Consider the following 24,311-nt stretch of genomic DNA (forward strand, 5'->3'; position numbering starts at 1 on the left):
TAATTTAGAAAGTTCCTTGATTTGAATGTGACAAGCAGAAGTAGCAATATGAAAATAATGATTCTGTTAAGCCACCGAAGCAGTAATTAAAAGATTGAAAATGATGATTTTAATCGCCTTTGGTGTTAATTTAGAAAGTTCCTTGATTTGAATGTCTACTCTTTTGGTTAAAACAGAAAGTTGCATATCCCATAACTGTTGTTGCATGTCACAATATATCTTTGTTCATATATTCAAACAAGTATGGAAAATACTGATGTTGTAGACATGGTAACGAGGTTAAAGCGAAAGCGTGCTATAAATGAAGAGGAAAATAGGAAAAAGAGGAAAATTATTGTCGGTACGATTATATATGTTATTGTCATTGTCATGCATTGGTATAGTAAGAGTGTTCTTCTCAAAGAACCTTCAAATGATTGGGATCAAGAAAGACAATCTTTCCTCGGCCGATTGTTTAATGGAAAAGATTCAACTTGCATTGAACAATTACGAGTTAGCAAGAGTGCATTTAAACGGTTATGTGAAATTTTACAAGGGATTGGTGGATTAGTTCGCACTAGACATGTGTCCATTGAAGAATCAGTTGCAATTTTTTTGCATATACTTGCCCACAACTTGAAGTTTAGAGTCGTCGATTTTCACTATTATCGTTCCAAGGAAACAATTAGTTGGCAATTTCACAATGTGTTGCATGCAATGATGAAAATAAGTCAAGAATATGTGAAATATCAACCATGCATTATTGGTAATTCTGAAAGAGAGAAGTGGCGGTGGTTTGAGGTAATTCTGAAAAAAATTATATGTTTGTTTGATATCTTCACTGGCTTTTTAGACTTTAATCTTTTTTTCATTGTATGAAATTTTTATTTAGAATTGTCTTGGAGCACTTGATGGAACTCTCATTCCGGTAACAATAACGGCTGAGGAAAGACCAAGATATCGAGATAGAAAGGGTGATATATCCACTAATATGTTAGGAGTTTGTGGTCCAGATTTAAGATTTTTTTATGTGTTACCTGGATGGGAAGGCTCTGCATCTGATGCTCGTGTTTTGTGTGATGCTTTACATAGGAGTAACCAGTTTCATGTTCCAAATGGTAATGTGTGATACCAATTAGTTCTATGTTAGAAAAACAAAACTTTAAAATGTATCTAAATTTGTTCTCTAAATTTTTATTGTAGATAAGTATTTGCTTGTGGATGCTGGCTATACTAATGGACCGGGGTTTTTAGCACCTTACCGTGGAACTAGATATCACTTGAAAGAGTGGGTTGGAAACCGTCGACCTGAAAACTACAAAGAATTATATAATTTGCGTCATTCAAGGGCAAGGAATGTTATTGAGAGGGCATTTGGATTGTTAAAAAAACGATGGAGCATATTACGCACACCATCCTTTTTTGATATTAAAACACAAGTTAGGATTATAAATGCATGTTGTATCTTGTATAATTTTATTAGAACTGAGCAAGCAGCTGATCCAGTTCTAGAAGCTCAAGATTTACAATTTTTAGTATCTGTGGACTCAGAGTTGTTAAATCGTTCAACAAGAGAGGAAAATGAAAATAACTCTGATGGGATTACATCTGTTCAAGCTACTGCCGAATGGACAGCATTTCGTGATACATTGGCATTGCATATGTTCCATGATTACCAAGCTCAGAGAGTTGCCAATACTTCTTAATCGAAAATTAGTTGTTTTTCTTAGCATGTTATCTTTAACGTCTCAGTTAATAATTTTGTCAATGACATTATTGCTACGAAATGCATTAAGTTTTTAAATTTTATGGAATGCCCCGGTTTTCAGATTTTGATTTGATTATATTGTCTTAATGAATGCTAATACTCTGATTCTTGATATGCATGCTATGAAATGCATTAAGTTTTTAAATTTTATGGAATGCCCCGGTTTTCAAATTTTGGTTTGATTACATTGTCTTAAATTTTATGGAATGCCCCGGTTTTCAGATTTTGGTTTGATTATATTGTCTTAATGAATGCTAATACTCTGATTCTTGATATGCATGCTATGAAATGCATTAGTTTTTATATTTTATGGAATGCCCTGGTTTTCAAATTTTAGTTTGATTATATTGTCTTAGTGAATGTTAATACTCCGATTCTTGATATGCATGCTATGAAATGCATTAGTTGTTATATTTTATGGAATGCCCTGGTTTTCAAATTTTAGTTTGATTATATTGTCTTAGTGAATGTTAATACTCCGATTCTTGATATGCATGCTATGAAATGCATTAGTTGTTATATTTTATGGAATGCCCTAGTTTTCAGATTTTATATTGATTGTGTTGTATTAGTGAATAATGATACTCTGATTCTTGATATGCATGGGTTTACGAATGACTTAAAATTTCAATTAATATTTGTTTAATGTTAGGAGCAATGGAAGGATTTGATAGAAAATCAGTATGCAAACAAAAACCAAGGAGAAAGAAAGAGAACCAAGGAATTGAAAATGAAGGAGATGCAAATAATTATTTTAGATGGAATGTAGATATGGAACGTGCTTTGGCTGACATACTTCATGAAGAATGAAGATTGGGTAACAAAGGAGATGGTGGTTGGAGGACAACTGCTTATAATTCTACTGCATCTATATTATCTGCTCAATTTGATATTCATGTAACTGCTGATAACATTCGAAATCGTGTGAAGTCTTGGAAAAAGTTCTATGCAATTGTGAGTGATATACTAAGTCAAAGTGGATTTAGTTGGGATGCAACCAAAAAGATGATAAGTGTAAATGAAGATCATGTCTGGCAAGAGTACGTGAAGGTATGACAAATTCATTATTTTTCTTTTGTGTGTGTGATATTATTTTAACTCTTCTTATACTTACGGTTTGCTTTTTTGATTTTTATGTTTTGATTGGTAGTCACATAGTGGCGCTAAAAGTTTTCGTTGGAAGGTCATTCCAAATTGGGATGATATAGTGGATTTGTGTGGCAAAGATAGAGCCACGGGTAAGGGTGCTGAAACAGGTGTGGAGGCTGTTGAGATTATGACTCCTCCGCATAATGAAACTAATCATATTGATTTGGATGGTGATACGCAAGGTTTATAAGATATTGAAATTATTAATGATATATCACCTACGTCAGCCAATGTTCAGAAGACTCAAAGTAAGAGAAAGCCAACAAATTTTGTTGATGTGCCTCATACAAAGAAAAAACCAACCACCCCTAAAGATATGATTGCAGATTCACTTGCCAAGATGGCTTCATCCTTTCAAGAATATATTTGTGCAAACACAAAGAAGCTTGATCCAACAGAGGTATATGATGAAGTAAATGCAATACCAGATCTCAGTGAAGAATAACAAATCAAAGCATGTGCTTGGTTGATCGAAAATGACAAGCAATTTCTCATGTTGAAGACACTCCCAGTCGAGAAGAAAAAGAATATGGTATTATTGTTTACTTCACGGGGCGCATAGGATTATTTTCATTATATTTCCCATTTTAGTGTTTTCCAGTAAGATTTTAGTTAGAATAAAAGCCTTGCATGTCATGAAAGTTCATTGACATTTGCAAGTATGCTTTACTGGGATTTTTCTACTTCAATCAACTTTATCACATTATTGCAGACTCATCACATTATTGCAGCTATTAATTGTTGGAAAATTTACTCTGATTTTAACTACTGTCTTGCTGATGTATCATTTTGACGCAAACTGATGAAATGCCTAAGAAGGATGTTGTTTCTTGGACTGAGTTGATACTTGCTTATACCAAGGTTGGGGATATATGGAATCAGCTCGGGAGTTGTTTGAGGGGTTGCCTGCAAAAGATATGGTGGTGTGGACTGCAATGGTTAATGGTTATGCTCAGAATGCCCATCCAAGATACGCGTTGGATTGCTTTTAGAGAATGCAATGTGCTGGTGTAGGGACTGATGAGATTACGTTGGTTGGTCTCATTTCGGCTTCTGCACAATTAGGTGCGTCTAAGTATGCTAATTGGGTTCGAGACATTGCTGAGAAATCTGGTTTTGGAATGTTCTTGTGGGTTCTACATTGATAGATATGTACTCCAAGTGTGGAAGCTTGGATAATGCATTCAAGGTTTTTTTCAGGGAGTGAGGGAAAGAAACGTATTTTCTCATAGCTCAATGATTTTTGTTTGATGACTTTAACCTTGATGATTTATAACCAGTTTAACATTTTTATTCAAATTTGTATTCCTCTATTTAATACAAATTCTAGAGAATATCCAAACAATGAAATTTGGAATTCCCTTCATTTTGTAATTTCTATTAACGGGAATTTAATTACTGTCAATTGTAATTCCCGTCATTTAAAATTCTATCTTCTTCGTTCCATCTTCTTTGCGTACGCTGCCTTTTCCCGTAGCCTTTCTCCTCATCCTCTCCCGTAGTAGCTGCATCTCCAGGTTCGATCTTGATCTTCTCTCATAGCCGCTGCATCTCCAGGTTCGATCTTGATCTTCTCCCATAACCGCTGCATCTCCAGGTTCGTTTTCTTGATTTTTCCATGGAAATTTTCAATTTTCTAGGAAAATAGGATGATTATGAGAAAATAAGTTAGTTTTCTTGGTTTTTTTGGTTTAACTTGTGCTTGGGAAAAAGAACAAAGTCTGATTTTTAAGGTTTATTACGATTCTTGTTTGTAAAGAATTGGATCTGGTTCCGAGCTGTGCGATTTAGTGGGTTCGATGCCTTGTAAATTCCGGAGCATGAACACATTTTGGAAATACTATTTCGGTGAGGCAGTGGCTCTGTACCCGACCATATTCATTGGTGGGAATCACGAGGCTTCTAATTACTTGTCGGAATTGTGAGTCCCTTCTTTAACTATAATCTATGGCATTCTCTTCCAATTGTTTTTCATGTCATTTTTTTTGCTTCGGATGAATGATTGTTGCGGGTTTTTTTACTTGTTTTTGCATCGGAGATGCTGCACCTACTGATGCTACATATGAATAACGTGCTTTCAGCCTACTGATGTTGCATCAGTGATGTTGCATATGAAAACCAAAAGTTGCAATACTGCCCAAAACAACAGTGCAAAAAAAAAAAAACATATATATTGTTCACTGGATTTGCTTTTTAATTGATCATATATATTGTTCACTGGATTACCTTTTCCACTAGGAAGTAATTTAGCTTTGTAAAAAGATGTAGGCAGATATTAACTTAATTGCATCATGTTTGCTCCACTAACAATATGTTTCTTTGTTTTACATATGTAATATTATGGCTTCTTTGATAGATTATATGGCATCTCATGTAATTGGAATGATCATGACGAGGAAGAAGAAAAAAAATATAGTGTACAAAATATATCATAGATAAGCAGCAGCAAGAAGAAGAAGAAGAAGAAAAAAATGTTCCGTCCCGTCCCAAACATTGTACCAAACAACAGATGAAACTGGGGTAAGTTAGTCATTTTAATGTTTTGGTTTCGTTCCGTCCTGCGCTTACCAAACGCAAAATGGAACAACTCTCCCGTTCTATCCTGCGCATACCAAACATCACATGGAACCACTATTCCGTCCCGGCCCGTCCTATCCCGTCCCATCCCATCTCGTTCTGTCCCATTCCGTCCCGTTTGCGTACCAAACGGCCCCTAATTGCACTAGGGAAATATTCTTTATGGTGCCTTCAAGTAATGGTAATGTTCATCACTATATTTGTACCTTTTTGTTGCCATTCGAATTTCCTACGCAGAATTAATGAATAATTTGTACCTTTTTGTTTTGTTTAAGAAATGGGCCCTAGCTAGAATTCAATGAGGGGCTAAACAGCTACTTGGCTAGAGAGAGTCTTGGCGGAATCACTTGCTAGCAACTCCTTTTAATTGGACCAAATCAGAAAATGATTGCATAGAGCACTCGTTAGCAATTCTTTGCTTGGAAGGGCATTTTGTTTTCTCAAGCTTATCATGTTCGAAGCATTTTAATTTATAGTTTTCAAGTATATGTTTGGCCTCATCTTCTGTTAAGTTAATTTCAACGTTGGGTCAGGAATTTTTTCTGGTCAGGTGATTTGGACTCTCATGATACTCCCTTAATTTCTTGGCATGTTTGTTGTCGCCCAAAGTATCTTGGTGGCTTGGGACTAAAAGGTTTAACAGTATGAATTGTTCATTACCTTTAAAGCATTGTTGGGACTTCTTCCTCATATCTAATGGCTATTTTCATGCGTGCTCGCTTTTTGAATAAAGGTTTGATTTTCTACTTATAAAAAGTTATCGGTGTGACTGGGTTTTAAAAGGGTTCTTCTTATTATCTCTTCACATTCAACTTGAGTTTTGGGTGATGGTTCTCAAATTTATTTTTGGTCCGATAGTTGGGTGGGCAGGCCCTTGATTTCTTATTTTTGAAATCCTTAATGCTCTTGCTTATACGACCAAAGACTTAGTGAAGAGACTTCATATGTGGTTCTCATTGGGAGTTGTCGGCTGATTTCATTACTATTTTCCTTGAGGTGGCTACTTTTATAACTACTTCTATCCCTTTGCAGGCATCTATGGACTCTTTCTATTGGTCTGGTTCTCTCCTAAATATTTTTACAGCTAAAAAGGCTTATTATCACTTGCTTAACTATGATATCCAGGTGCAATGAAGGAAAATCATCTGGTCTCATTGCATTCAACCAAGGCAAAGTGTTACTAATTGGAAAGTCCTACAAGACTGTCTCCTCACTAATGTGGTGCTCTGCATATGGGAGTTTCAATGGTTTCTCGTTTCTTATTTTGTAATTCAACCGTTGCTCTCACATTTTTTTGGAATGTCCTTGGATAGTGGATCTTTGGTCTTAGTTGTTGGAGCTGTGAAGTCTGAACTTAAGCTTTTTATCTTTCCTTATCAATATTGTAATGTACCACACATGCTCTAATTAGTTTGAAGATATGCTCTCATTAAGGCTTGTTGCTGTTGGAAATAAATGTTCGAGTCTTTGGCACATCACCTCAAGGGTTTGTTCATGCATGCATTTAACATTCTAAATTCCTGTTACATTTTGACTAGTAATGTTGTCTCGTCAGTATTGCTACCTGCTTTCACGCAAGCTACCATGCAATTTAAGACTGCCCACATGGACTGACTGACACCTTTTTGCTGAGAGCCAGTTTTTTAAACCTTGATATGCTCATATCGTTTTTTTTTTCCTTTTTCTTTTTGTGTTGACAAGTGTCCTTGTTCTTGTTGACTAAAAACAAACAAACCCTTTTGATAAAACCAATCCTAGGTTTCATTTCTTACTTGGTTGTTCAGATTTTATGTTGTAGAGAGAGAGCGCATTAAAGCTTTGAGCTTTCCCTTTTCCTCATTAATGAAACTCTAATTGCCAAACCATTTTTCATGCAGAAAATTCACAATCATTGAGAAATAGGTTTGCATTGTTTTCATGGTCTAGCTTTAAGTTTCAAATTGTCATATAGACCCTTGTTTGGATACTCAATTAGTTTCTTCCTTCAACTATTTGACCGGAGATACTAATTTGTCTTTTGAATCCACATTTCATATCATCTTCATCATCATATCATCCTACATCATTTTGGTCTTGGTGCCACAAGAATATCCGTCTGGTAACAATTTCAGGAGCTTTTTTGTCATCCCTCTTTATTGGTAGGATCAAGTTTTTTTTTTTTTTTTTTTTTTCAAAAGTCTTCTTTCAACTCTTTTTGGTTCAACTCGAAAACCTTGGATTATAGTAGCTTGTACTTTTATATGGGGTATTTGGTTTCTTCTTAATCAAATTAGGTTTGGGGGCTAGTTTGCTTCATTGGGTTATACCAAGTGCTGGCTAGGGCTCGGTTTTGTGACTTGGCACTAGTGTGTTTCCCAAGTTGTAGCTCATCGTTTTCAGTGTTGGAGTTTCAAAACACGTTCAGATGCTACGCAAAAATAAAAATTGTTAGTAAAGATAAAAATTGACACTCATAAGTTGATTCGTAATTAAAATACTTAAACACAATCACTATCCTTGCCAACGATGCCGGAAATGTGGCATGGATAATTAGACTGCTAACAAATAACAAATCTAAACACAAATTCAAACCTCGCAAATATACGAATCGAATAAGATAATATAATGACAAGCAAGGGTCAATTGCATAGAGATGAGATTAATTAAAGCAAAAATAATATCAACTCAAAAGTAGAATCAATGACTCTTTTTATTTTATTTTCGTATTATGACCAACTAAACACTAAAGCATTCAACTAAAAATCACAATTTGGTTGATTGATAAGCAAACAAGAAAACCAACGAAACAAGATGGTAAAAGAAAGAAATAAAACACAACAATGAATGAATGATTGTAATGAATTAGGATTGTAATCTATGGATGGTGAGCCTAAGGTTGTAGAATCCACACTCAATCATACGCTTCTCAATTCAATGCTCCGTTCATATAATTCCAATTTATTTTTTGAAGTTTACCTACAAAAAGGTCTTGATCCAACTCAATTTGCAATTGTTTCCCATAAATATGATTTCTCCCAATGGTCATGGTAAGAGTCAAATATTTTTGTATACAACTAGCCTATGGTCAAGGTCGAATATAACATCCAACAATCCGTTAAACTCTTTGGAAACGATAAACATACACACCATACAAGTCTAGGACTAGCTCATATGCATATGCAATCTCTAAATCGTTGTGCTTATATGTAAAGTAAGACGATCACTCAACACAAACAAATACAATTATATTTATGGAATAATGGTAGCTAAGCATCAAACCATATATAATCAACGATAAATTACGTTTTGAGATTCAAGAACCCAAACATTAAAATTGCATCAAGTTTGCATTGAAATTGAGAAACTAAATCTAAGTGTTTCATTCTAACCTTAGTATGAGAGGTTTAGCTAGACATGAAAATAAAATACAAAGAAAAATTGTTCAACAATATAAGCAAAACACTAAGTAATACCAAGGCAGGAGATGATGACGTATATGACACGGCAAAAAAGTGAGGTTGTGAAGATGAAGACATGCTTGATAATTGATGAAGAACTAATGTCTCGAACATGAATGGAATAAAGGGCAGCCTTCCTAACCTCTTTCCTGCAAGTCACGTAGCTTTCCCCACCTTCTGGGATTGCAGCTGTCAGTCTCTCTCCTTTTGTTGCTAAAAAAGCCGACCCAAAATTAGGGTTAAATCCCTCTCTCTTCCTTGCTTTATTTGGACTCCAAAACACTCAAGTAAACCCAATTGAAGTAAGTAAATATCTTTTGAGCCTATTGATCAACACATGTGTAATATATTTCAATATCATCGACTCGTAACTCTATAGCGTGGTGGTCGTACAAGTTATCAACATAAACCCGTGTAAAATCTCTGACTGAGCAGCATTCACCTAAAATTCAATAATTTCTTCTTTAGACCTCGGAATCACGAGCTGTAAATGTGAACGAAAACTAGACACACAGAGCTTTCCATCCACATATGGCTCACCACATGGTTCGTTTTGAGCTGTTTTCCAAAAATTATTCTAGTTGATGTATCTGCACAGCCATATTCCAGCACCTGACCAAAATTGCTTTCAATTTCTTCAAAAATTCTTCCTTTATCTCCTTTTGGACCAGTTGACCTACAAAATACAAAAACAACATAAATGACTCAAAAACAAAAGAACCCAAGCAACAAAGATTAGGAAAAGCTTGTAAAAATAATGACTAATTAACCACTTATCATTGGGCATCAACCACTTATCATTGGGCATCTCACCACTTTCTATTGTGGCTTCATCCTTTATTCCAGTCCATTGGAAGTTGCCGATGGCTGGGTGGCTTAAGGTTAATACTAATAGGTCTTGCACCAACGAACATGCTGAATTTCTGAGGATCTTTCGCTCTTTGGAGGGTAGGGTGCTTGGTGCTTTTGCATCAAATACGAAATTTGTAAGTTCAATTACTGCAGAAATTCTTGCCTTTATTAAGGCTGTGCGTATAGCTTGGGTCAAAGACTAGAAGCATATATGGATTGAAATAGATTCCATGTTCATTATTCATTATCTTTTCAAGGCTCCTGATGCGGTTCTTTGGTTCCTTATGGTGGATTAAACGAATTGTCTATGATGACTTTGTCAAATGCGGTTTATATGTACACATATTTGTCGAGAAGGAAATCAGGTTGTAGATTCTTTACTGGGGCTGATAGTTATGCTTATTAAAAATGGTGAAAAAGGGATGGGCAGGAGGGTTTATGGGTGTAATGGTCCTCACTCCTACGAAGTAGTATATGTGCCTTGCACACGATTATTGTCAAAGAGCTAATCTCGCATAATCTCTCTATTTAACTTATAAAAAAAAAGGTACTAAGTATCATCCAATTTACAATGGGAGAAATAAGAGGATGGGGTTTTTGGACCATTAATTAGAGCTTCGGTTTGAAAGAGACTCGTGGAGCCCTTAGGCAGCTCCTGACATTCTTAACAATAGCTGAAGATCTAGATTCGTTTTTTAATATTTTTCAGAATAATATTTGAGTACTGACATGTTAATAAGTCTTTTTATTCTTATGATGCTTAACTTATAAGAAACACAAAAGAAAAAAAAGAAAAAAAAAGAAGCTACTCTACTTTTTGGATTTCCAGCTAGCTCTCAATCATGTCTTTTTCTCATCTGAGAACTGCTATTTCCGCACTATTCCTCCCCACTAAAAGATAACATTTCAATGAGAAAAAATAAAATTCCAAAGAAATAAGAATGTGATATTAAATGTCAAAAATAATTAAACCAATGCAAACAATTTAAATCTGTTTGATGGAGGTTTAATGGCCAACCAAATCGAATAATGCAGTTTAGTTTTTTCTTCCTAAGTGATGCTAGGAAACCACATTTTGTAGACCATATTTAAATTCTCTCTTTATTACGGATGTTTACATGTGTTCTACCGAATGTGACCTTACCTACCATTTTCCGTCATGTTTAACTTCTTTGAACATTCAGGCATACATTGAAGGGTATACAGATATGACTCGACTGGTTTCATAACTCATAAACGTTCTACCTCCACTTACTTTATGTTTGTTGGTAGAAACTTTGTTACTTGAAGGATTAAGGAATAAAACAATAATATATTGTTGCTAGATGAGCGCAAAAGCTGAGTATCGAAGTATGTTAGAGGTATTTTTAAATTGTCAGAGAGTACGCGCATGATAATTGAGATGGGTTTTAAACCTACAAAGCCTAAGAAGTTGTATTGTGATAATAGGACTACGATTATTGATGCACACAACCTGGAGCAACATAATCGAACCAAACATGTCATCGCTTTTTGAAAGAGAAATTAGAGACCACTTGGGTGAGCATTGTTCTAAAAATCCCGACCTAGCGCCGTCTAGGCCTTGCCTAGATGCCAGGCTATTGGTCACCGCCCCAATTAGTCCCTAAATGTTTAAAAATTAAGAAAGTGCACCTAGACCTGCTTAAGAGTCCACCTAGCCCGCCTAAACTCGCCTAGGTCGCGACTCCCACTTCGGTCGAAAATCAATAACTTGCATTTTTTTTTTGTCATAAAAATGTAAGAAACTTGTTGAATACTTAGATAAACACTCATTATATGCTTGTTTCCTATGTTTTCAATATGTTCTAATACTTTGTATTTTATTATGCAATTTATGTATCCCAATACATTATGTGTTTTTTTGTAAGTATAAATAAGCACTTATGTATGTAATATATAATAAATTTACTTAAATCCGCCTAGTCCATCTAGACCCTTGCCTAGTCGCCTAGGCGCTAGGCCCCAACCAACCATTCGACTAGCGCCTAACGTCTTTTAGAATCTTACAGGCTTGGACAGAGTAAAGTCCGTGAGCAAAGTGACCTGGAAAATTACCATACAAGATGCTACCATGTCAAATATGCAGATAGGTTCTCCACAGAGGCTTGGATAGAGGAAAGTTGTCCTTGAATTGTTCTAAATTTTATTTTTCTTCACTTTTAGTTTTCTGTTCCGGTCTACAGCTCGTTACTTCGCGATGCTTAGTTAACAAAAACAGTAACTGAATTTGAAATACATTGGTACAATGTCACACAAATTAGTGGCAGAGTGAGCTCACGAAGCCTGCAAGACATGACAGCGGTATTCACCCAATGCCCAGATGGGGAAGATATTCCGGTATGCAGCATACGTGATCATACAGTTCCGGTTGAAGACACCCATGATTTCCTGCAAAAGAAAATATCGAGGGAACAAAAAACTTATAATGTATTTGCCAGCATTGCTTCATTTCCGTAAAAGAGTTACTAATGTCCTAAGGTTTAAGTTGCATTGCACATCTCTGGCTTGACATGGTTTAATCTTAGACTGCACAAACACTTGTCCGATACGCTAATCCTTCACTAAAGAGTTAAGCTATCTTATTAATTTCATTTGTTCATATCCTAACAAGTGAAAATCTTGTTTTTCGAGGATGTATTCACTAGAAATCCAAAAGACAAGAAAATGCAAATTAGAAGAGGCTTTAGAGCACTTGTTCTGAGGTTATGCATCTTAAATAGTATATAGTATTGGAACAAACAATGACGTACCTCTTGAGGAAAATCTCCGTTCTCCATTTGAGAATTTATCAAAAATCTAGCTGCACGGTGCAACGGTGTTGGGTCTCTCTCAGCCTGCTCCAATGAGTAAGACACCACAATAAGAAAAGTGCAACCATTATGAATAACACCAAGGAAAGCAGTGAAAAGCCCAATCAGCAGGGAGTAAGTTTTATGGAGTTGACCCTTGGCAGTTTTAGAATTGTTTAATTGGAGAAAAATGTTAAAATTGTTACTGAAAAATGCAGAGGATTTCTATGGATATGGCCAGATTTTGTGTTCTATGGTATTCAGTGTCTAATGAATTGACTCGTTTAGACACACTTCTTTTCTTAACATGGGATTAAAGCATGGATGTATTGGACTCAAATAGTTAGAACTCGGAACTAAAGGGGCTTATGTGGTCTGATGAAGTGCTGGTAGTAGACTCTGAGTTTCAACAGTACAGGCTTTGTTTGTGTGTTTGATGCATTTCTGGTCCATTTTAGTGGTGTCGATGTTGGTAAATTCTGACGAAATTATTTGTTCTCATCCAAAAGAATAGACACCTTGAACCAAAGGTTGCAACACCAGAATAAGTTGAAAACAACCTACCAATGTACATGAAAGTATTTGGTAAAACTATATGCATACCTGGCCAGCATCAATAAGAGCCAACATGGCCCATCCAGTATTGACCACATGAGACCTATCACCCTCAAGATTTGTGTACACCTGTAGAGGAAAAGCAATAAAAACATTAGATGACAAGAATCACATAAAACATACCAAAATTATACCGACAACCAATTTAATATTGCCACCTCATACAAGACGCATCCCATTACTATCAAAGTTAACAATCTCTTTGAGAGTCTCTTTGTTGACAAATGAACGTGTTATCACAAACATTATGAATACATTGTAAAAAGATATGCTTTTTTTTTTGGGTAATCAAACTATATGCACTTTCAAAAACAAATGTTAGAAATATTCAAACCTTGCTAACCTGTTCTCTTTTAAATTAATAATAAAAGTTTTACCAAAAGAACAGGCAAAGGACCCAACACGCTGATTCAGTTTTCATGGCTACAAAACCATAAATTGATGAGAAGGAAAATAAAAGCTTCATTTAGATTCAGGATTTTAATACGCGGAGACACTACAAATATATGTATTGTTATATGCTTTTATCGGAAACAACTAGCAAACAGACAGAATTTGGCCTAAACCCTAGCAAACAAGCACACCAAACAGAATAATTCCTAACACTGATTAATTAAAAAATAATCAATTTAAAGGGATTAGGAGCTAAAATAAGGCATCCAACAGAGCTTGTAATTCAGGATTGATGAACTTAATAATTTATAGAAAATATTTGAAAAATAAGAATGATGTAAAATCAATGAACTTACCTTGTTTTGACATGATAGATAACTCTCTGACCAGCCACCAGAAGCAAGTTGTTTTGATAGCAGAAAATCACAAGCTTTCCGGATGCTGGAACTATTGTTGTAATTTTTTCCAGCAGCCACCAACCCTTTTACGCCAAACCATGTACCATAAGTGAAGCAAACCCCCCAGGAACCATACCTGTTCGGCAATTTTGGAAATAACATAAAAAGCATGCACATTGATTGATTGAACAAGATCTTGGAACTACTAGATCAGAGAATAAGAAAGCAGCTAAACAGAGCTTATAGAGATAGAGACATGGGGCTAACCATGAACCATCAGATGCTTGTATCTTTTCAATAAACTCAACAGCTCTTTTGATACAGCTTTCTATTTCTTCTCGCCGATGACTAGGATATAAGTTCTTAAATGATACCAGAGCTTGAATAGAAGCTGAGGTACATTCAACATACCTACAGAGACATGCCATAATTACTTAATTGTTAAACTAAGTAAACTGGAAAAAAACAAAAAAGAAGATATAAAGTGCTGGTATCTTACGGATAATCAATTACAATGTCACCGAAGGTTTCAGCAGGGTTGATCAACTGGGAAAAGAAAAGAAACAGTGGATTAGGTTAGTTCTCCATTATCTCAGGGGGTAATGGTGAAAAGCAAAGGCTTCAACTTAAACCATTTTACGAGTCATGACTCATGACATACAACAGTGACTTTTTTCCAAGTTTCAAGTAATATTTAACAGAGAACAAATTATAATTTTTCCTAAAAGAAAATGTTGAGAGCATAAACCACATCGATGGTAAATTTTTCTTGTACATTTTCCATTGTTCATGGAGTGATGTTCACTAGTTTATAAACAACAGAACCTGTGTAAGGGGTTTGATAATATGCAATCACAAAACGAAGAAAAACATGTTTTCCCTATCTTTCCATATGTTAAGATGGAAATGAGCACAAAATACAAATGTGCATGTTCCTTTTCAGTCGCTATACAGATTCTAACACTTATTGAGGGAGGAGTTATTATGGCAGTCATATTACTGAACACATGCCACACAAATTTGAGCAGAACCCACCAAAATAAAATGATGAAAAGTGAAAGATAATTGGGAGTCATTAAAATGAGACTACCTCCAACCAACCGTATGATCTTGTGAGCTCATATGTTGCAAAGCCACCATCACCATTCTGCAATCACATTATAATAAATAGCCATCAGCAATTAAAAACTTTCAGATCATAAATCAGTTATTACAGAAAAAAAGCAATGTTGATTGTTCATAGGGAATATGCATATGGGGAAAGCTATTCCATATGGGGAAAGCACAGAAAAAAGCAACGATGAGTATTCGTGGAAAATATACGTATGGGGGGAGAAGTGAGCTTCATGATCAATTAGCACAGTTCACATTTTGATGTAATAATAGGTCAAAATAGAGAAGGCATTGTCACACACATAAATGTTCTCCTGGTCACTAGGTGACCAAGAAATGCATGGTCAGTCACCCATGAATTTGATATCATGGGAGGAGAATAAGCGGATGTACTTTTAATGTTTTAATCTCAACTTTTGGCATCAAAACCAAGGGTGGGTGACCATGAATTCTTGGCCACCAGGTGACCAAGAGAATGGAACTCGCATAGCTCATTGCAACTCACCCTCCTCATCGGAATTTTAAGGGTAACCAGATTCATTTGTGGTTTCATCCTTCACTCTCTAGAATTTTGTAATTAAGAGTTGGAACAATTCAGGTAAGGTTCTAGGTAGGTGCAAGTTAGGATACTGATTTTAAGTAGGTACTACAAAATCCTGCTGCTTCTGCTGCTGTGGATGCTGATGATGATTATCTTAAAATTATTGATAAATTTATGAGGTATAGAATCTAGAGATGGACAAATCTAGCATTGAAACGGGAGTGGAGCCTCAGATAGAAAGCTTAATGAATTGAGAATACATATCTTGTATTAGAAGTTGACCTTAGTGGAGGACTGATGTAAGTTACCCTTCTTTTATTGTTGTTAATGTTTACGATCTTCAAGAAAGGAATTTATTATAAAAGCGAAATGGAAATACAACTGCAATAGCCAAAAATTCTAGAAAATCTTAACAAAATTGATTATTGCGAAGTTTGAAAAGGTTCTTGTTCAAGAATTGTAATCATCTTATACATAATAGAACTTTATAACAGAGTCATACTGGTATGCAAGCTGCATATGTCCCACTTCTAAAGTCATCATTGAGTGCATTAATAAGTAGCTTTAGAGATGCCATGGGTGGTAGAAAATTACTACACTTATCTACTTCAGAGTTCAGACTATCATGGCCTGAGCTAACCTGTAATGAGAGTATGACATTGACAGCATCATAAAGCCGCTTTGTATCTAGTGGTTCACCAACAATTTCTGATGGAATTTTGGACAATGATAGAACAGCCTGAAAAAGAAAGACTTAGAAATAGTGAACAATGAGTAAGCAGATACAGTGTGTTCAACTGACCAACACTCACTTTCAATCCTTCAGCAGTGCAGTCTGAGATGGGCCATCCATGATCACCAGTTGAGAAAGGCCAAGCACCCTTTGAAATGTGGCGATACCAATAGTCAAGATCACCGGGACAATCTTCTAAAACCTTGAGAAAATAAAACAGTCAATCATGGATATGGCGGGCCCATTAAAGTGTAACAGTATTAAGAAGCAAAAATGAACTTGGATGCACAAGGTCACCACCTGTGAATCTTTTATGTATTGATGTCCCTTTCTTAGAATTGAACCAAATTCTTCTATAAGGTTGGTTGCGATAATTGCTTGAACAGAAAAAGAAGTGTCCCATGCCTGGCTTCCATTATACCCCTGCAGTAAATTCTCAGGTTACTCGGCAGAAAACTCATCAAAAAATGCTGTAAAACAAAGTCAGCATAACTGAGTTTATTAAAAATTTCAGACTTTTTGTCTCGGTAAGAAGGAACTCAATGCAATATCTGGATAATGAATAAATCACATTTTGAGGCTATTAAAACTTCAAAAAGATGCTCAACTTCCTGGCAATTGTATTGTATATGATCATCACACGTATTTTTGTAGAAAAAAAAAAATTTAACATTATCACATTATTGATGACTACTGAATACAATTAGAAAGATCAATTATGTAGCAAGTTTATGACAAGCATCCTAAACAGCTGTAAAGTTTCAATGGATGGGTACGTTCCAGAAATATGGAAGAATAGTTAAAAATAGTTGAAGGTAAGATGGTAGTATACAGACCTGCATTTTCATGCCATCTTCAGCAATCCATAGGTAATCATAGATTCTTGGAATATGTAACTTGAAAGCCTCTGAATTCGGATCTTCTGCCCAACAGCAAAGCATATTTAAAACCTGCAATCCACAACAACCTCAAACTCTAATTGACATATAGTAATATGCAAAAGGATTGGAAGGAACTTGAACTTCAATAAAAAAACCAAAATGACAAACTTATGAACAGTTAAAACAGTCATCCAGACAAAGGACCAGATTTATTAAAGATCAGTAAAGCATTTAAGAACCTAACTAATAAACCATTCTCGACTTAAAAATTTTAATAACAGCATTATCATCATAACCAACACCAAGTTTGGCCGGCCGAAGAGTGTGAGGGAAAAAGGGGATGGAAAGATAGGTGAGGAAAAAGGACAATTTGGTGGAGGAAGAGCCTCCAGACACACCAAAACCATACAAAATTAACTGAAACCGAATAAAGGAGTAAATGTAATCTTTTATATTAAACTATTCTTCCTCTCTCCTTCCTTTCAACCCAACAAGAGGAGGAAATATTTAAATCCATCTCTCTTTCTATCATTATCCCATGTCTACTATCCTTTTCCTCCTTTCTTACTCTCCATCACCTCTTCCAAATGTAGTATAAGTGGCTGCACTAAAACATTACGTTTGCTCCCCTTAACAGACAAAGTTTAAAAACAAGTCTGTACAGCACCAAACCACTGGGATATGTACCTTATTCACAGGTCCAATGCAAATATAACGAGTATTCTCATCTTCATAATGTATGTGCTCAATTGCAGTGCGAAGAGCCTTTTCTCTCAACTTCTTCCCAGGCCAACGCAGCAAGATTGGCTCAACAGCCATATGAAGAGAGGACCAAAGTATGTCCTGTACGAGGGGGTGTGGGTAGTACAAATCTTCCTGCAAAAATCAAAGAAATTAAGTTTCTAGTAAGCAAAAATGAGATCAATGAGAATGGATACACAAATAATTGACCATATTCCAACTGATGGAACAAAATAAATATTGCAATCTGCTGATTATATCCACAAGGTATTTAGATGCATTCCCTTATTTTTGTAATAAGAAATAAATGAATTTTCTTGTGAGAAAAATTAGGATCAATGTCAAAGTACAGACAGACAGTTCCGTATACCAATTGATATAACAATATAAACATGCAATCTGCAACTGCTGACTGTAATCCACTAAGATGTTTGGAACACATTAACTGAACTTTGCTCGTGAATGGATCATTATTTTAATAGAAACACAGTGATACATAGTAATAGGTAGAAATATAAAAAGAATATACACAACTATAGTAAAGCTATCAAGGAAGTAGATATTAGCAGTCAAATTTGTTACGCATAAGATTTTAGCACTGATTTGATGACATGATTAGTTTGACCAACCTTTGCACACTGGTTGCGTGCCTCATTCCAATCTATTTCATGGTAGGGGACATTAAAAAGTTCTTTCCTCAAAGACAAAACTGTTGGTGTGATTGGGCCGACAAACCTCTTCCCATAAAGGTAAGACATTGGCAGATAGACCATCCGGCAGTGACACCACATCCTTCCTGCAGAGTAATGTGCAAACCATTTCTCTGTTATGGTATTTACTAAGACGGTCAAAACAATTATTCATGCATGCCGCAAGAAATCTTTATTTGAAATTTTACAGCTGGAACTTCAATTTGATTAAACAATAACCACACTAGTCGAGAAAGGTAGCATTTGAAATCTCAATAGTAGGACAAAAAACGCAATATTTAAACTAAACTTTGAGAAGTGAAGAAGGCCCAGCAGAACCAGAGGTTGATCACTTCAAAATTGATGCCGATGAAAAAAAAAAGCGCTCAGAGTTAAGCATAAACTGTATGCTATTGAACCAATATGACCACCTAAGCTGTGTTGATTGCCTTAATTGATAGTGCATCACAAGTTATGAGGTCATGTCTCTATCAGCCATGTTAGAGAAATTGCAGAAAATGCTTGTTTCCCCCTCTTGTAAGAAGCAATCACTTATTCTTCACAAACACAGACACAAATACATACAGGAAAAACACCCATCCACGTAGAATGAATAAAAGTCAAGAACCTGGATGGATAGGGAGCATGTATGGAAGAAGCCATATCTCAGGGGGCAGGGGATTGTTGCCAGACCATTCAAATGCTCCAAGTACCTATTACCATCCACCAAAGCTACAATGATTAAATATTGCACTAGATTGAGTACATATAGAATTCTTTCCAGCACACACTAGTAAAAGACGCGAAGGTCAGTTATTCCAACAAGATGAAGGTTAAGTTCTGAACTGATAACCACATTTTCCCCCACGACGTAATTGCAGTAGCACCACCATGGTCCAGAATCCATCTACGCCCACTCTCCATGGCTCCTTGTCCATCTTTAGCTCCTTCACCAAGCAACCTTAAAGTAACATAAGTCAAGACACTACCAAACATAGTACTCGGGCCCTCAATGTGCAATCCCCACCCACCATCTTTGTTCTGCAATTAAACATCTCTAAATTAACAAATTTTGGTCCCACGTGCAGAAACTCTACAATACGAGATTTCTGATAAACAACCAAAAGTTTAGCAAATAATAAGGTACCAGTGAAAAGGTGCATGTGCCCCAAATTTAAAATCTAAACTGATCCTTGCCTGGTGATTGTAAAGGTATCGACAGATCTCCTTCTTATGCTCATCTGATAAAACTGCATTTAATGCCCCAGTGATAGACAAAGTAATCACCTGATCATTTGATGGGAAAAAATGTCAGGAATGACAATGATTACATTTATCGTGAAAGAAAAAATCAAAAATTTTAGTGGCCTCCAGTGTACTTTTATGTTCCTGAAGGCTAAGAAATTGATCTAAAATACAACCCACTCCATTTTGGGATGACCTGGAATATTTTCTGCAACAGAAGACTTTGCCATTAGCAGCATCAGCACTTACCAGGCCAGGAAGTAGAAACATAGGACCTCCATAGTCCCCGGGCCAATGTCCATCATGGGCTTGAAGTGTTGAATGGTAACTTATACCCCTTCTTAATGTATTTGTCACTGCCTCTTCAGTCACATCTGCAGTGTCTTTTACTTTGACCTGGGGTAAAACAGCACGGCCTGGGTTCTCCTTGGAAAACTATATTTTTGTGAGGAAAGATAAATGGTTATAATGAGTGATGGCAATTAGACATTATATAAAAATAACTTTATATACAAATGTTTGAGCATTAACAATCTCATTCATCATTCCCCTCAGAGCAGAGCAAAATAAAAAATGAATCTGTCATATGAATAGTCTCCCATGAAGCTCTCTCAATATGTTTTTTTCTCAAGAAAAGATGATATAAATCTCTGATGATTTACACAAAAAAGTAATCAAGGAGGCAGCTTCATTTTCTGGATGAGTTAAGCAGCCAGTTGTAAAATCTTGACCACTATTCTAACTATGGAAGGATAGGAAATTTTAGATTTTATCTTATATTGGAGACGTTTAAATCTAATTTATATTAGAAAACTTAAAAGCATAATTAATTTTGCAATAATATTGGACAAGAGGTCAAAGGGAAACCTGTTTAGAGGAGTCTTCTGCTGTTCCAACTTAATAACTCTTTCGATGTAACCCACAAAAGATAAATTTCTTTAACCAACACTAAAATGTTCTTTATGGAAATGCAAAGGTGAAGGCTTACGATTGCATATCCACTAACCTTAGAACTCAAGTCACAACAATATCACCTATAGCAGTATATTGTACAGAAAGAACCAGTTTATGTTTAATTATTCCACCTATTTAATGGAAAGCACTATGCTTCTAATAAGTTATCTTAGAGCTCAGGCAATGTTTTTAGATAACCAGAAGTACTTTTGGTAACGTTTGGCAAAACATATTTAAAACTGATTTCTGGAAAAACACCCAGCATGTGCTTCTTCAGGAAGCACTTCCAAGTTATTTTCAAGGAAAAATGATTTGTTGTGTTTCTAACAAAAGCACTTCAGCAAAAGTGCTTCTGAAAGGGGCCATTACACAATATGCCCTTCGCATTTAAAAATAAAAAAGATGAAAGGTATAAGTTATACGGTGTATAAGATTTATCATTGATTACAAGTAGATAATTTTTTGCAGGGTGCTTACTGCTATTTAGTTCAATTTAGTGATTCAAACTTTACGTTATAACCAGTTTCAGAATGGATAAAAAGTGGTAGTTTTAGAGTTGACCACATCTAGTTACACACTGGCTTGCACTTGTTCCTGTTGGTAGAATTTGAATTTCAGAAAAGCCTAGCTCAAAGTACTTCAGAAGTTTTTTCAAATGAAATTACAAACAAAATGGGACTAATTTGACGTGGTGGCTTGATATTAATAAATATCTCAAAAAAAAAAAATAGTTGCTAAAGGAGTCAGCTGCATCCTAACAGCATAACAATTACGATGTTAACAGTAGAGAGCAGGTTGAAAACCATCTATAAAAAGCAGAAATCAACGATTAAACTAACATTATCATAATTGTTTATCCACAATTTTGCTATTGTTGACTCTTAAGACTTTGTGACTTTTTCTGAAGCAATTAGATTGTCAAAGATTAATAATAAGGAAAACTAATGAAAAGGGCTTGAAAACTTTGAGTTTTAATGATAAGGGCAAAATAAAGGGTAAAGTACCAGGATTGACTTTTTAGTGTAAAAATATGGTTTTTCGTTAAAGTAAACAGTACCGTGAGTTTTTCGTTAAAACTCCCTTAATAATAAAGACAAATCTCCACTCACCACTCAGTTTACAAAACTCATCCAAGACAGACAACCACTTTAGGAACTCTTCTGGAAGACTCAAAGTCTCAAGAGTGTTCGCCGCAACCACGAGACTAACATCTCTTATCACCCATCAGATCAAACCAAAAGTACCGTGACGCAAACAAACCCACAACCAATTAGCTTTCCAACCACACCAACTTCAAAAAAACACTCAAGAATTTCCCTTTCTCCACCACAATCTCACAATTCAGTCCACCACGCAATCCATTATTAACTAATTACTCAATCAAACCAAGTTACTTTTTTCTTGTCAACTTCAACTTTAACTCCCTAACATATAATATCACAACAAACAATATAAAATCCATACATCCACAATCAAGCCTTCAAGAAACAACTATATTTGCGAAAAATCGAAGCAACCACTCTCGAAAAAAGCAGCAGAGCTTTCGTTTTCATCAAACCAACAACGCAATCAATCAGAGAAAACAAACAGAGCAAAGAATTACCTGAATGCGCATGAGCAAATCGGAGCTGTGCTTCTTAGCGAACCGATTGTTGTGGTAGTTCTCGCGAGCTCTCTCAATCTCAAGGAGCTCTTCAGGGGTACCGAGCTTGGGATCGAACTCCCAGACTTGCCTGCCCACATGGTTGTTGAGTGTGCGCAGCCATGGACTCCCTCCCTCCGCAATCTTGAGCTTCCACATTTTCCTGTTTTCTGTTTGATTCCCGAAAAAAAAAAAAAAAAAAAAACCCAAATGCCCGAAACGGCAAAAACTTAGAGAAATTAGGCAAAATTTCGGAAAGTCGTTTGCTTTTTTGGGATATTTGAGATCCGTAAAGCAAATGCTTAAGCTTTACCAGATTGCGATTTTCTCAGTGAAATGTAGAGAAAAGTTGCAGAGCTCGTCCAATTCAATTAACACATACAAACAAACCTCTCTCTCTCCCCCCCCTACTTACTTAGTGGACGTTTGGAAGAAGGAAGTTGAAGGAGTCATGTGGCAGAGTGGGAGACAGAGTGTGTGTGACAGACAAATACACCGTGATTATTTTTGGCTGCATTTCAAAACAATATAAAATCATGATAAATTAGAAGCCACCAGAGATAAATTTTTTAAAATTGACGACTTCTTAATAAACAATTTAAGATGAATTTTACAAAAAAAAAAAATCAATTTAAGATGAATGGTTATGGATAAACTCAATAAATAATTAGGATTAATGGTTATGGAGAATCCTTCCAGAATGTGATGTAGGTGGGTTTAGGAGGAGATAAATGTTGTGATTTTTTGTGTTAACGATACAATCTTATGCAGAGAAGACGTTTATTTATACGAATGTTTTGAAATGATTTTTACAATTTTTTTTAATTGCTTACTCATTTTCTTTGTTTTTCATTATTAAATGGAATAAACCAAATAAAAATAACGGTCATTATTAGATAAGAGTGTGTGAGAGATAATAAAAATGTGTGTATATCATTTTTTATAATTGTATATTGACACAAGATAAGACGACACGATGACAATGTACATGTGTCATTTAAGTTATAGAGTTTGTTATCCATACATCCTTTTTACTTTTTAGAGGGTTTAACCCTCTTAATTTGAGGTTGTCGGATCGACTAAATTAAAAAATATCAAAAAATAAAAATTAACAAAAAGTGTATAAGAAATAAAAAAGAATACATTGATAGCACACCCCTACATTCTTATAATGACCAGCACTTAATACTACGATTATTCCTCAATTATGAGTCAAAAGTTTTTAAATTCAAATTTTAAAAATAATAAGTTTATAACCAATTTCTTCCATTATCTTTTACTTTAAATATATTACTTTAAAGGGTTCTTGCTCAAGATCCTCAAAGGATCATGAAAGTTTTAATACTTTATTAGTTGACACGTGAAATTTACGAAGGTAGAGTGTGACAATGTTGACTGTTTCCACTGTCATTGCCTCGTGGGGGTTCTGAGGGGCGGATCCTTTTTTGGAAATCGTAAGAATCTTATGATCGTGATCGTTCATTATGCATCATGCAATTAATTTTTATTAGATATTATTTATATTTAATCTTAATTTTAAATTTTAAAATAATTTTAACTACACAATACAAGATAAATGATCATAATTATAACATCTCTAGAAGTTTTCCGTTTTGAGGGACTCTATTGATATTGAGAGAATGTTTGAATATATTGGATCATGATACAAATGGATCTCCATGTGTCATGCCACGTGAAACACAAGAAGTTGGTTTGCACGAGACAAAACTTGGTATTTAGAGTTTTTAAGCCACCAAATTTTTTTGGTGAGAATCCTGAAAATTCATAAATCAT

At 35.3% G+C, this 24,311-nt stretch overlaps 2 protein-coding genes across 2 annotated transcripts; one reads left to right on the forward strand and one right to left on the reverse strand.

Moving 5' to 3' along the window:
- The first annotated feature begins 243 nt into the window (after positions 1 to 243).
- Positions 244 to 3,888, forward strand: LOC108868084. Its single transcript, XM_048591931.1, has 7 exons — positions 244 to 780; positions 872 to 1,097; positions 1,183 to 1,360; positions 1,463 to 1,642; positions 2,560 to 2,797; positions 2,898 to 3,078; positions 3,758 to 3,888. Exons 1-7 carry the CDS (start codon positions 244 to 246, stop codon positions 3,886 to 3,888), a joined length of 1,671 nt encoding a protein of 556 aa, XP_048447888.1.
- An 8,015-nt stretch (positions 3,889 to 11,903) lies between these two features.
- LOC103937092 (cycloartenol synthase 2) lies at positions 11,904 to 22,993 on the reverse strand. The gene is made up of 19 exons (XM_009347009.3): positions 22,831 to 22,993; positions 22,479 to 22,687; positions 20,171 to 20,356; positions 19,874 to 19,963; positions 19,523 to 19,717; positions 19,305 to 19,389; positions 18,617 to 18,783; positions 17,934 to 18,122; positions 17,202 to 17,315; positions 16,666 to 16,788; positions 16,445 to 16,567; positions 16,273 to 16,371; positions 15,069 to 15,125; positions 14,478 to 14,524; positions 14,246 to 14,389; positions 13,937 to 14,114; positions 13,176 to 13,256; positions 12,534 to 12,617; positions 11,904 to 12,171 (listed from the first exon to the last, which is right to left on the reverse strand). Exons 2-19 carry the CDS (start codon positions 22,674 to 22,676, stop codon positions 12,058 to 12,060), a joined length of 2,274 nt encoding a protein of 757 aa, XP_009345284.2. The 5' UTR covers positions 22,677 to 22,687; positions 22,831 to 22,993; the 3' UTR covers positions 11,904 to 12,057.
- Between the last annotated feature and the right edge of the window lie 1,318 nt (positions 22,994 to 24,311).

This window comes from the organism of the source record quoted next, unplaced genomic scaffold, assembly GCF_019419815.1.
Source record: "Pyrus x bretschneideri cultivar Hongxiangsu unplaced genomic scaffold, Pyrus_bretschneideri_v1 Contig36, whole genome shotgun sequence".
Classification (NCBI taxonomy): domain Eukaryota; kingdom Viridiplantae; phylum Streptophyta; class Magnoliopsida; order Rosales; family Rosaceae; genus Pyrus; species Pyrus x bretschneideri.

Bases quoted from the DNA above. Each gene is read 5' to 3' on its own strand.
- LOC108868084 (XM_048591931.1), top strand. From the start codon at position 244: ATGGAAAATACTGATGTTGTAGACATGGTAACGAGGTTAAAGCGAAAG. The intron at 1,098-1,182 runs GTAATGTGTGAT...TTTTTATTGTAG, and splicing joins CCAGTTTCATGTTCCAAATG to ATAAGTATTTGCTTGTGGAT. The intron at 1,361-1,462 runs GTTAAAAAAACG...TAATTTTATTAG, and splicing joins ATTGAGAGGGCATTTGGATT to AACTGAGCAAGCAGCTGATC.
- LOC103937092 (XM_009347009.3), bottom strand. From the start codon at position 22,676: ATGTGGAAGCTCAAGATTGCGGAGGGAGGGAGTCCATGGCTGCGCACA. The intron at 19,964-20,170 runs GTAAGTGCTGAT...TCAAATGATCAG, and splicing joins TGTTTCTACTTCCTGGCCTG to GTGATTACTTTGTCTATCAC. The intron at 16,789-17,201 runs GTCTGTATACTA...AATTTACTGCAG, and splicing joins AAGATGGCATGAAAATGCAG to GGGTATAATGGAAGCCAGGC.